We start from the raw sequence: 14,776 nt of genomic DNA, 5'->3' as shown, positions 1-14,776 counted from the left end.
AAGACGATTTGATGTTGATGATTGGATGTGGCTAAACTTAAATTCCTTTTCACTTTCTCTCTCTCTCTCTCTCTCTCTCTCTCTCTTACTCACCCTTTTGGTTTATTTCTCTTTGGATGTCTATCTCACTTCTTTCTATCTTCACTCCCTATGCTCACCATCTCTCCCCTATGTTTCTCTCTTCCCGCAAGCTTGCAATTATGCAATACTCCAAATTGTTTCACTCTTCAACTTCTTTTATTTACTATTCACTTGAACTTTATTTTCTTTTTGTTATTATCTGAGCCTACTCTTGTGTTATTCTTCACTTTCATTACAAAAAAAATGTGACCCGCTCTGCCAGGAACAAGTTGCATTTCTGACATTTCATGATTTGAATAAAAATGTAAGCACTAGACAATAAGCTTTAAAATGATACCAAAATTATATAAATAGTATAAATACTTTTCAAGATATGGATAATTTTGTAAATAATAACTTGATATGTTTGTCAAATTGCTATTATGAGTAATTAGTTTCCTGCTTAACACAGGATTTAATAGATATTATCATAGTTCAACTGTTATTTATTGAATAAATAAACCTCTTTTAAATCAGTTCTTTCAAGGGTTTGAAAGTCTACTTAGTCCCACAGTCAAATACCATGAAATTTAAAGTTCCAAAATTTGATTTTTTTTTAATGGGAATGTCATGTGTAAATCTTCAAAAACATGTCTGGCAACTTGTTGCGGGTTTTGTTGGAGCTGGTCACAAATATATATTTGAACCAATTTGTATAGAGCCATTGATTTGTGCAAGTGTGAATTATAATAATGTCTTATTAAGTCTGCGTGCAGCTTTAGATATTTATGCAACATATACTTTATGTCTCCTTTGCAATTGTCATGTGATGTAAAATCCACTTAAACCGAGGTAAAAGAAGTTACAATACAACATATGCCTCTCAGACAGCATAACGTTCAGTTATAGATACATACAATATCACAGGTTACTGATCAATGGCTGCAAAGAGGTTATATTCTAAGTAGGATTGTGTTAGATACACTTTTTTGGTCTGTTTGATATCTCGTTATTGGCATACAATAACGCCGGGTCATCCTTCCATGTGTTAGCGACACCTCAACTTGCGATATTTCACGTCATCAATATTCAATGTTCACAGAAGTCATGAGGCCTAAAGGGTTCCATCCTTGTAAGAGATCATATATGGCTTGGTTGTTGATGGGATATGAAATAAGATTGTTTACGTGTTGAGTTGACCATATCTGTGTCAGGTGTAAGATATATTACTGAATTGTACGTAGGGACATATTTGTTACCACTTTTGTGCCACTCTGTATTCACAGGATTTGTGGGGCCTGAAAGGTTATTTTGTAAGAGATCGGAAGATACATAATTAGGGGAAGAGACCCAAATAGTGTTGTTGACTTCTCATATCTGTGTCAGCTCAGTTTTATATTATAACACTTCATTATAAGTATGCAATAATTGACCTATTTTTTTAATGTAAATTCATGTTAAAGCTTGGAGGTTATTAAAAAAGATACATAAAGTTGAGCTGATAAAATGTTGACTTAATGCAAATAGATGAGGGACATTCAGTGCCCCTAAAATGTAGATAATAGTATATTGGGATGACATAAATTTTAATAATTCATGTTGTCTGAATGGAAAAGAAGTGACCTTAGTTTTTGTATGAAATTCTGCCTATATATATATAGACTGTTCTAATATCAATATCTCCCCACCTGTGCCAGCCCACCCTGCACTTGCCCAAAGTGCCTGCCTCCCAGTCACCCTCAACACACATACTGCATGAGTCTTCTCTTTTGACCCTTGTCACACCCACAAGACATACGCATTCTACAAAATCCTTTCTGCCTGCATGTCATATATATGCCTCCCTTCAGTATGGTGGGAGCAGACAACAAATAGGGCACCTCCAGCCAAACCACCCCAAGGATATTAGGGTTAAGTAAAGCGATCATCATCGCTCGCCTCATAAATTAAATCCTGGTGCCACTAAAAAATATCAATTGCTTTATATTTACTTTAAACTTTGTGTCTTGTTTTTAACAGTGTTTGGTTTTATTTGTCGGAGCACGTAATTTCAAGTCTGATCTCCATGGAACCTTCACAAGTCTATGTGATGACCCTAACAAGTCTGTAAGAATTACAACTGCATGTGGTTTTCATGAGGTAAGAGATGATATTTGTTGGAAAAAAATGAATCATAATCTTCTGAAAGTTCAATGATCATTAGATGGAAATAAAATCAATATCAGATCCAATGTCAGGTCTCAGATGTGATATCTCAACCATGAGATGATGAAACTTGACAAGTTGTATCTCAAAAATCTTAGTTAATGTTTATCCCACTGGCTGTAGCCATATGGGGAATATTGTGATGGTTTAGAGGTTTGTAGTTGCATCTGCTACAATAAAATGATGTCTTAGGTGACTGACAAAAAAAGTTTTACTGGCCTGAAGGACCCAAATTTTGAATTTTGGGAGATTTTTTTTTGTTACTAAAATCAGCTATTTTCTGGCTAAAATTTATTGATTTAAACTGAAAATTTTTGAAAAATATTCTGAACGTTTTCAAAATATGTTTACCTTAAAATAAAAACAATTTTTTAGATTTGTCTAGGTTTTGGTAATATTTTAAGGTCATTTAACCACCAGAAATATAAAAAAAAATCCTTACTGACCGACCCTACTTGAAAAGTCCATCCGCCATAAAACTGAGTTGTTGTTTTTGATGCCTTTAAGAACATTATTGAAGGTGGGAAAGATAATGCAATGTTCACATGGGTTTATGAGTGGTCTGACTTAAAAGATATGGGTTTGCATACCTTAAAAGGTTGAGAACCTGTGAGTTATCACATCTGTTGATTTCACTAGTCATGTGTAAACCCATGAGGGCAGTATTGCACCTGAAAGCATAGAGGTCTTAAGTTGTCAAATGATCATTAAGTTGCAATTAATGTATTATATGTGGTAGAAATTCAAAGTTTACCTATATAAATAAAATCACTTGTCTGAAATGTAGAATGAGCTCTTCTATTTAAAATACACACTACCCCCTGTGGAAGATTTAGATTCAGTCTTCCACAGAGGGAGTATGAGTTTTGAATAGAATAGACAATTGAGCAACTTCCATTGAAAATACTCACTCCAGTTGTGGAAGATAAAGGTAAGACCATAATACATTTCATTGTGATCAATTACATTTGAGAAACGTACTCCCCTGTGAAAGATATTTCCAAAATCTTCCACAGGGGTAGTGCGGATTTCAACTGGAATAGCCCAATCACTTGACTAAAATATAGAAGCATTGTAAGGTTGTTTTAATGATTCCTTGCTTGTTTCTCTTTCCAGGTTGCCAAATTATTAGGTAGCAGTATACATATCATACAAGGTGAACTCATTAGCTTATTAAAAGATGAATCACTCGATGTAAGTACTAGCTCTCAGTTGTATTGTTAAAAATTAACTTTGTGTCAATGACCATGTTCACAGTGTGTAACTGCTGAATCTTCAATTCAAATGCGAATATTAGTGTTCTTAATATAAAAATCACTTCTGTGGTTTACAGGTTAATTTTCTTTCAGAAACATGTTAGCCACAAGAAGTCTCTTATTCTGTTTGAAGTAGACTTCTCTTCTTTTTTCTTTTTTTGATGTTGAGCATATCAAGGCATTAATAGCTGAAATCTAGGAGATAACTCTGACAAAACTTCGGCCAGGCACAGCTGGTCGGGGCAATTTTTACAGGACAGTCAAGTGTAGCCAACATTCGAGCTTATTACCCTGATCAGAACCGACTGTAACGAGGTCTTTTATCATGGGTCATCTGCCCCGCCTTTACCAGATGTCACACGGAGAGCGGATAAGATTTTTTTTGTCCTGCGGGGAATTGAACCTGGGACCTCTCGCACCAAAGGCATAGACCTTAACCAGTGTGCCACGCCGCTCCCCTCACCATGAATGAAAAAAAAAAAAAAAGAATTATTTGTTAGATTTTCTGCTTAGATATTCTGATGCATGTATCTGATAATTTCCTACTGTTCAAAGAATATAAGTCTGTGACCTGATTGACAGCCTCATCCCTATTTGTATTTATCAAAACTGAGATTTTGGTATCAGAAGAAAGCTCATATTTTTCTCATTACCCCAGTGAAATTTAAAACCAGAGATATGTTTTGTTTAAATGGTGTGAACCAAAACATAGTGATTTGTGGTTACCACAGCGGAAGTTTATGTACTAACCATGGGGCATTGTTAGACATATTTCTGCTTCTCATATCAAAACTGCTGCAGTAATGCAACTCAAAATTTGGAAACATATTGTTTTATTGGTAGGCCTCAATCTAAGATAAATAACTGAAAATGAAAAATCGGACCATGACTCTTTAATTTGGTATATTTGATAACATTATTTCTCCTTAAAATACTTGTTACTGGGAAGAAATAACATTGGAATTGTAAACAAGCGAACATTGAAACCAACCCCGCTATGATTTATATTTCTTTCCATAGGTTATACAAGGTGTAGTGTCCAACTTGCCAGATACATTAGATGCCTTTTCCAAGGGGACTGGTAGTGTTGTCACGGAAACAAAGGTATGTATGTAAGCCTGTGCATGGATTTGAAAATCTATGGATTACTAATAAGGGTATAATCAGGGAGGGCCAGACTGTACCATTGGAAAAACATTTTCAGGTAAAATGCTGACAAGGGGAAACCTGTTAAATCACCCCTTTTTAGACACTCTTTCGACTCTAATTATAGTGACCAAGCTTTTGCCATCTCCGACTGTCGAGGCTGGCTATAGGCATCTGGATTTTGTCAATGTTTGAAGTGAAAATCATCTCAGTTGTTTCACTGTCTGCCATGTTGTATGCTATGCAAGTCTTATAGTTATGTTACTCTTTCCATTTCCAAAAAAAAATGCATTCTGTGAAGTCGACATGTTACCATATATTTATCATGAATGCATGATATTGTACTCCTAACTCATCTAATCTGACTTTTGCATTATTTTATTCTTTCATTTTCCAATCAGCTTTTATCTTTTGTGCCAGTCCTTTACCTCAGTGGCACACTTTTTTTTTTTAATCTCAAATCCTATATGTATTTCTAAAATGTAATTTCATTTTGTGAGTGGAAAAAGTTGCATGTACTATAAACCATTCCCTTGCATCCCACAAAGCCCCTTTCCAGGATGTGCTCCACCATCAGTATCCACATATCTGCAGGGCCGTAGCAAGTGGCCTTCTCATTATTGGGGCAATTTCTTTATAACATAATATCAATTTGAACCCAAAGTCTGATTTTGGCCGCCACAATTTCTAATAATTATAAATTCTTGATGGCTGCTTCGCATACTTTTGACCCTACAATGGCCATGTATATCTGCATTTGAATTTGTGGTGTAGCCTGGGGGCAGAGTGCTCCCCACAGAAAATTTTCAGGGATAAAATGGAGATGGTAAAGAGCAAAGTGACTTATAAATGTCCAAAAATGAGACAAAAAATAGATAAATGGGGACGAATATCTGGCTTTGCCCCCTAAATGGGGACAAAAATCATTGCCTTGCCCTCTAAATAGGGATGAAAATTTGGCATTGCCCCCTCACACTAAAATCCTGGCTACGCAACTGATTTGAATGTCAGACTTCACACACAGCATTCAAACCATCAGTACCCTGGAATAGTGCATGATGGGATATATAGGTCCTCCACAAGATTTCAAAAAACCCTCATGACCTGTCTGAATATGGGTTTATGAATATAATATATATTCTAAGTCAGCAAATTGACTTAGAAACCAAGGCCCAAAAGACTTCAGAATCAAGTAATAACTGAAAAGCAACCATTGTCAATATTTTTTTCTGTTTTCCACTTACACATACGTCTGTTTCTTTATCTGTTCATTATTCTTTTCTTTTATTTTCTAGATTCTTGGTTTTGGTTTTGACAATCTTGTTATCAATCGTAGGGTAAGCCATAGCTATAGATCCATGTAGCTCTGGCATGCTTCCCCTAGAGTGTGTACGGGGTGTGAGTGTGTGTGTTAGTATGTAATTACCTGCAAATGTGGACCTAGAGTAGGATACACGCAGTACATCCGTGGATGTCCACGGTTAATTGCTGGCTATAACCAGGACAACGCAAATAATGTAAAAATGCATTATGGTCCATGTTTGGGGGGTTCAGGCCAGGTCACGGTTGGATAGGAAGTTGTCTGGTGTGCGTGGGGTATGTTCATGGTGTGTCGATTGGAATCTGATGTATGTGTCCACGGTTAGGCCATCTTAATTTAATAGTTTGTCTCAAAGCCTTTCCCAAGTTAAAAACCTAATGCGGAATGCAGTTGTTGTTTTTTTACTTTAATTTTTTTTAATCTGTGGAGCGAGCTTTTTAACAAAAAGAGACCACTTTTACATCTCTCAAGGAGGTTTCACTGTGGTCAAGACGAAGCATTTTATTGAGATTTACGATTTAGGCTATTCCGATGTGATAGTTTTGTGTCGTGGATTTGAATAATATAAAAAAACAGAAAAAAAACCTGAATAACGCACAAAAAGGGGGTTATTTTATGTGTGCGGGGTTTTGAGGCTTGAATTAAGATAGGATTAAGGGGTGGGGTATGAACGTTTGGACAGTATTTATTGTGGGACATTAGAGCACATCAGATATATCGAATTGCATTCTGAATACTGAAGAATGTCCTTCTGATATCAAATAATTTTGATTTTTGAAATTCGCAATGTAATACACATTTTATGGCAAATGAATAAAAATTGATATTTTTGATATTTAACAGTACTCGAAGTTAACTTTATAAATCTGATGATTTTCCTCCCAACTACTGAACTATTTTTTGGGACGCGAATTGTGCAGTACCGCGTGCGTACTGCACACTTCCGTTTACAGTCCCGCATGCGGAACTGCACATCCCGACCTGCATTCCCGCATGCGGGAATGCAGGTCGGGATGTGCAGTACCGCATGGGGATGTGCACTATTTTCGGTGTATTTCTGCGTGGGGAACTGCAATATTTTTGGTGCATTTCCGCTAGGGATGTGCAATGCAATTTTTGGTGTTTTTCCGCATGGGGATGTGCAATATTTTGGTGTTTTTCCGCCAGGATGTGCAATATTTTTGGTGTTTTTCCGCATGGGGATGTGCAATATTTTTGGTGTATTTCCGCCAGGATGTGCAATATTTTGGTGCATTTCCGTTAGGGGAACTGCAACATTTTTGGTGTTTTTCCGCCAGGGATGTGCAATATTTTTGGTGTATTTCCGCCAGAGATGTGCAATATTTTTGGTGTTTTTCCGCATGGGGATGTGCAATATTTTCGGTGCATTTCCGTTAGGGGATGTGCAATATTTTAGTGCATTTCCGTTAGGGGATGTGCAATATTTTTGTGCATTTCCGTTAGGGAACTGCAACATTTTTGGTGTTTTTCCGCATGGGGATATGCAATATTTTTGGTGTATTTCCGCCAGGGGATGTGCAATATTTTTGGTGTTTTTCCGCATGGGGATGTGCAATATTTTTGGTGTATTTCCGTGGGGAACTGCAACATTTTGGTGCATTCCCGCTAGGGGATGTGCAATATTTTTGGTGTATTTCCGCTGCAATGGGGCATTTCCGCAATGTGCAATATTTTTGGTGTTTTTCCGCATGGGGATGTGCAATATGTTTGGTGTATTTCCGCGTGGGGAACTGCAATATTTTTGGTGCAAGTTCCGCTATTTTTGGTGTTTTTCCGCATGGGGATGTGCAATATTTAAATTATATTAAATTACTATCCTCCGTAAATTGATTGATAATCGATCCACTTGAGGAAATTCTCCGTTGGAACTTTAATAGAAAGTGGTCACAATGTCAAGTTGAATATATAATAGTCATCATTAAAGAGGCGTGTGAAATTGATTTTAATAAAATTAATTTTATACAATAACTATTAGCTAGGTTTCTATACTATGCCAACCTTTGGACAAGACTTTCCAAGACTCTCTTTAAATACAAAAATGCGACATTAATTACATGCTACGATCATTGATTGTCTAAAACTAATTACTAAAAAAAGTAAAAACACCTAAGAGCCTGACGTATTTTTCACCACGAATGAAGGCCTACTAAATTTTTGTCATACCTATTTTGTTGCATGTCCGCATGCGGAACTGCAAAATATTTGGTGCAGTTCCGAATGCGGTAATGAACATATCTTTTCGCATGCCCGCGTGCGGAACTGCCAAATATTTGGTGTAGTTCCGCATGCATTTAATGTGAATGTCCGCGTGCGGGAATGTTATATATTTGGTTCATGTCCGCATGCGGATGTACATGTTTTTTTCGCATGTCCGCATGATGAGGGAATGCAAGACGAGATGCACAGTTCCGGATACGTAGGTGATTTTTGGCATTCGGTGAGAGCAAAATGTAAAAAAATATGGGGTCATTGGGTGAGAACATGACCTTTTTATAGAATGGAATCTTTGGGTGAGAGCCAAAACAGCGCCTCAAAAACCTCGAATTTCGAATTTCTAGTTCTAAATGCCGGGTCTAAATGGCTTCAAATTTCATTGTTTTTTTTTTTTTTTAACTAACAAAATCAGTGATAAATGAAAGTTGCTGTTCAAATTGAACTTGTAAGGGTCTTTGGGTGACAGATCAAATGGGAAAAATAGGGCTCTTCGGGTGGCAGTGCCGGTGTGCGGGAAAAAATATGGGGTCTTTGGGTGACAGCGACGCTGAAAAAGCGGGTCTTAACAGCCCTATATACATACGCGTCACCTCCAAAGTGGGAGTGCCCCCCCCGGGAGGTCTGTCTGGTCTACCTGAAGAATTTTTAAGATTAAAAAAAAACTTTTAATTTTTTTTGTGTGTGCATAAAATGTATACAATATCTGACGGTCATATTATTATAATCAAGACAATATGGAGGCACGCGGAATATTTGGTACAGTTACGCATTGGTTATACTAGTGAAAAATTATTTTAGCATGCCCGCATGCGAACTACAAAATATTTGGTGCAGTTCCGCATGCGGTAACAGTCGCTTTTAATACCTGGTAAATATATACATTTCATCATGCTAAATACAATTATTAGTTGATTATATAATAGTATATAGGCCTACATTTCATCATGCTAAATTAAATTATTATCCTCCGTAAATTGATAATCGATCCACTTGAGAAATTCCCCGTTGGAACTTTAATAGAAAGTGGTCACAACGTCAAGTTGAATATATAATAGTTAATCATTAAAGAGGCGTGTGAAATTGATTCTAATAAAATTAATTTAATACAATAACTATTAGCTAGGTTTCTATACTATGCCGACCTTCGGATAAGACTTTTTTCAAGACTCTCTTTTAAATACAAATAATGAAACGGACATGAGAGCACCTCGGACGTGTCGAATTGCATTCTGAATACTGAAGCATGTCTTTCTGATATCAAATAATTTCCATTTTTGAAATTCACGATATAATTCAAATTTTATGACAAATTATTAAAATTTGATATGTTTCAAATTTTTGATATATAACAGTCCTCGAAATAAATTTTATAAATCTAATGATATATTCTTAAAGTGTATGTAGCTGGGAGGAAAAATCGACGATCAGTTGAAAATTTTGACCTTTTATATTGAAGATATGGATTTTTTCCCAAAAAGACCTATTTTTTTTTTGTGTTTTGGGAAAAAAATCCATATCTTCAATACGAAAGGTCAAAATTTTCAATTGATCGTCGGCTTTTCATCCCACCTACATACACTTTTAAGTATAAATCATCAGATTTATAAAGTTTACTTCAAGTACTGTTAAATATCAAAAATATCAATTTTAATGATTTGCCATAAAATGTGTATTACATTGCAATTTCAAAAAAATCAAAATTATTTGATATCAGAAGGACATTCTTCAGATTCAGAATGCAATTCGATATGTCTGATGTGCTCTCATCTAATGTCCCACAATAAATACTGTCCAAACGTTCATACCCCTTCCTTTAATAATAACTTTTATGTTAAATCATTGACCATTTATAATATAAAGCTACCAAGTAATCTACATTTTAACTGAGATTTTAAGGTCTGAAAGGCCATCCCGGCAAACACAAAACGTTTTAAACAGGTTAGGCCTATATTTTTGGGTTTTGGTGTTGGTAAAACGTTTTAATAACATAAATGTCGGGTTAAATAAAGGTCATGAAAACATTTAAAACGCGTTTTGTATGTTTTCAAAATGTTATTGAAAATATTTTCTGCAAACATTTTTTGCCAAATATTTTGTCACCCTATGTTTGAGAATATTTGCAGTAAGTTATCAAAATTGTTTAGCCCTAAGTTTGAGAATATTTGCAGTAATATCAAAATGTTTTTGAATATTCACCTCGTAAAGTATTAAAGCGCACCGCCACAGCTTAATTCCATGATCTTGATCCTATTTTTATCGATATACATCGATCACTTATCGGATTAAGTATTGGACACAATAGATGAAGTATTTGATTGACAAGGTTAGCTTTAATGAGGGGTTATAGTTTTTAGTCTGGTATGTCTGCCTATGCATGTTATGTTTCCATTTGTAAATGTGCTAGTGTGCGATGCATAATTCTTCTTTGCCCTGTATATTACATAAAGAATAACGATTAAGCATCATTTAATAATTTGAAATGTTTGTAATGTTTCCATGTTCCGGTGTATGATTTGTTTAATATAGCTTATACTATATCATGATATCGCATGTAAAGCTGCACGCGAACAAAAACAGCTTTTGCCATAAGCGTCAGTAGATCCCGGGGGATGAGGGGCTAAGGCTAAACCCCCTAATATTTTGCCAGGGTTCCATACACCCCCCCAATGTTGGCGCCTGTACGACCCTGTTAGGTTTATCTTAATTTAGCTATTTTAGATCCGAGACGAAAATACCTATTTCGTCTCAGTTTTAGATAGCTTTAGATGTCCTTTTCGTAAACATCAAAAAACCCTTCTCTGATCTCGCCGCTACTATTCATGGGCATCGTTTGATATCTTGATCCACTTGAGAAATGTCCCGCTTGGACAGCTTCTAACATGAATAAAATGCACACAATGTCAAGTTTATTACAATGGCCACTAAATAGATTCATTACAATAGCCACTTATCATTAAGCGGCGATGCGATAATATTTTTAATATAATAAAATACTATAGACTTTAAAGTTTATAACACTTTCTTTTAATTACAGCAAATGAAGCAAAACTCACAATAGTCAAAGTAAAACGATAGTAATATTAAAGAAATTTATATATGCATGTGATAATATTTTCTACGCCGCAGGGCCTACAAATAAAAAACAAAACAAATAAAACCAAAAACAAACAACAACAACTACAACAACAAAAACCTTTTTCGCCGCCGACACGCTGAACTGTAGGGCATACAACTCGTCTTGCATTCCCTCCCGGATTCTCTCATGAGGACATGCGAAAAAACATGTTCACCCCACATGCAGGGCTGCACGAAATATATTGCATTTCAAGACGCGACATTCGAACAAAAACCGTTCATTATGCGGAACTACACCAAAAATGTTGCAGTACCCCATGCGAAATACACCAAAATATTGCAGTTCCCCATGCGGATAACGGAAATGCACCAAAATATTGCAGTTCCCCATGCGGAAAAACACCAAAAATATTGCACATCCCCATGCGGATAAACACCAAAAATATTGCACATCCCCTAACGGAAATGCACCAAAAATATTGCAGTTCCCCATGCGGAAAAAAAAACCCAAAATATTGCAATACCCTACGGAAATGCAAAAAATATTGCACATCCCTAACGGAAATGCACCAAAAATATTGCAGTTCCCCATGCGGGACTGCACATCCCGACCTGCATCACCACATGCGGTGAGTGCAGGCCCGTACGCAGGGGGGGTGCGGGGGGTGCGACCGCACCTCCCCAAATTTGCAAAAGTATACAAAAGTCCCAAAATTTAAGAATTTGCGGCGTGAAGCAGCAAAAAAATCAGGTTTTTACGGTTTTTAGTCAAAAAGGTCCAAATTTTGGGGAAAAGTCCACTTTTTACAAAATCGCCCCCCTTTTTGAAAAAAGTCCACTTTTTCAAAATCAGCACCCCCAAAAAAATCCTGCGTCGGCCCTGGGTGAGTGACATCCCGACCTGCATCACCGCATGCGGGAATGCACGTCGGGATGTGCAGTCCCGCATGCGGAAGTGCGTGATGGAAGGTGCAGTTCATGCGGGACTGTGAAGGAAGTGTGCAGTACCGCACGCGGTACTGCACAGATAGCAGTCGCTTTCAATACCTGCAACTACATACACTTTAAGAATATGTCATTAGATTTATAAAATTTACCTCAAGGACTGTTATATATCAAAAATGTGAAAAATATCAAATTTTAATAATTTGTCATAAAATTTGTATTATATCGTGAATTTCAAAAATGAAAATTATTTGATATCAGAAAGACATTCTTCAGATTCAGAATGCAATTCGATGTCTGATGTGCTCTCATGTCCCACAAAAAATACTGTTGAAATGCTCAAAACGCTCATTCCAGATCCCTTAAATCATATGCAGAATGAAGTCCTCATTTGCAGGTATTTACAAACAGGTGGGGGTGGGTGTGTGTGTATAACTCTGGGAGTTTCTACGCATGATTCAAATTTGTTGATTATTCCAACCTTAAGTTTTCCTTTAAGATCTTATAGTACAATCACAAAGTTTCCCACTCATAATTAACTCAGTATTCATGGCACTCACAGCTGCTGTATATTCATATAGCTGTGGTTTCTACACACCTTCATAATTGAAAGTCCCACTTGCCTGAATGGTCATAACTTTGAGCACAAATAATAAAAATTGATAAATTTGTAAGGTCAATAAAATTGTAAAAAGTGTGTCTGTGGTAAGAGAATACAGATCCAAAGTATGTGTCGCTGTACGTATTCGCCGGTGGTTGCACACATTGCACGATTGCAATGAACTTGTAACAGAGAATTGTGTTAGTTGCCGTATCAAATTTATGTTAAAATAAATTGGAATGATCAAGAAATGATAATTTAAATTTTTTGGAATTTGAAAAGTTGAAATATTCAAACAGGTTATGCAGTGTGAAATTTCATAGCCTAATATACAAGTGAGTGGTGGTCAGTGTGCATCTTTGATTGATAAGAACCAACGGATCATGGTCTTTTCAACTTGTACATGGTTGCAGATGTATCCATTTACACATTGAATGAAGCTGCAACTTTCATGCAGTCATTAATTTCTTGATCAATCCAATATTGTTTTCACACAAGTGGAATGTGGCATCATATTGTAGCTAACTACATTTTTCCAAACGATCATATCAAAATTATTAATTTAATTAATTGTGCTCAATGTTGTGACCATTCACGCATGAGTAAAGTGGATAACCTCTATTGGTGGGGAAGGGGGAGGGTTGGGGTGTTAGGACAAGGTTTAGGCTGGGCAACAAAGGAACCTCCATTTTATCATGTTAAAATAACATAAGTGTCCCAACACATTTTGACAAAGATTGTAGTAGGGACCTTCCTTTTTTATGCAAATTAACTTGGGTTTTACTAGTACCAAGCATGTCAAAACTTTCTTGGGTAGACAAAAAAATTTCTTAGCCAAAACCTTGCATTCATCAGTATGTCCTCAGATACACTGGAAAGAGTCTAGGTCACTTGCAGTGTTGCCAAAAAGTGTCAGCCCGAATCGCGGGTCAAATAATAGAAAAGTCGCCCAATTTTTCTCTTAACCATTGGTTTCTATGAGGCAGGAAACTAACGGAAGTCGCAGGAGCCAATGTTGAAAAGTCGTCCAATTTTTTTCTTAACCATTGGTTTCTATTGGACAGGAAATTGTCCAGAGTCGCGGGGAAAATCTTCGAAAGTCGCCCAATTGGGCTACCGAATCGTGGGTTTGGCAATCCTGGTCACTTGCGCAATGCAATCAATAAATTATGCAATTTCATAGATTGATTCAAGACTGACAGAATATTTCCATTAAGTACCTGTCAAACTTGACCATATTTCCATGAAAAGCACAGGTCAATAATCTACTGTCCAGTGACCAGAAAAATAGAACCCAAATGAAAATATTACTGTCATTTTTCTTATCATGTCTATAATTATTGTATCTGATTGCAAGACTACTGATTACTTAGTAATTTGTATTAAGTGGTTGTTATCTGTGTATTGCATATTATTTTTAGCATTGACAGCCTGGTCACTAACTGACTATATTTGGCAGCTATTTAAAAACAAGATAGGTATCATTGTTAATATGATATCTTTTTGAGAAGATGAGTATACTTGTGTCCATCGTCAGGTTCAGTCACATCCACAGATTCTGTGCAGATGTGGATGAACAACTGAAATATTTAGAATTTCCTTATGACTTCTTGATGCGGATGAATAACTTAAATATTTAGAATTTCCTTATCTGACTTCCTGATGTGATACATTCATAATGTAATATGAAATAACAAATGAAAGTTTCAACAACATGTCTGTTTTGACAAATATAAAGCACTGACAGGATCTGATATTACATTTATCATCAGTTTTTACACCATACTAAAACTTGCAGATGTGTTTGGTGTGTGTATGATGTGGTTTTGGCTACTTGTTTGAACACTGTGTTCCAAGCTCATTCTAATGTTAGATAAAATAACAGTGTAAATTATATAAGTACAATCCCAATAAAAGGTATAATTGTGATCC

At 36.2% G+C, this 14,776-nt stretch overlaps 1 protein-coding gene across 1 annotated transcript in view; it reads left to right on the top strand.

Annotated features, from left to right (window-relative positions):
• The window catches only part of LOC140157218 (serine/threonine-protein phosphatase 4 regulatory subunit 4-like), a 185,339-nt gene that overhangs the window by 142,438 nt on the left and 28,125 nt on the right, over positions 1-14,776 (top strand). Inside the window, exons 12-15 of the mRNA XM_072180372.1 lie at positions 2,080-2,199; positions 3,382-3,459; positions 4,542-4,625; positions 5,963-6,004. Coding sequence (XP_072036473.1) covers positions 2,080-2,199; positions 3,382-3,459; positions 4,542-4,625; positions 5,963-6,004 — 324 coding nt within the window. The remainder of the gene's footprint in view (positions 1-2,079; positions 2,200-3,381; positions 3,460-4,541; positions 4,626-5,962; positions 6,005-14,776) is intronic.

This window comes from Amphiura filiformis, chromosome 1, assembly GCF_039555335.1.
Source record: "Amphiura filiformis chromosome 1, Afil_fr2py, whole genome shotgun sequence".
NCBI lineage: Eukaryota > Metazoa > Echinodermata > Ophiuroidea > Amphilepidida > Amphiuridae > Amphiura > Amphiura filiformis.
Note: the sequence above shows the minus strand (reverse complement) of the source record. Positions and strands in the feature narration are given on the sequence as shown.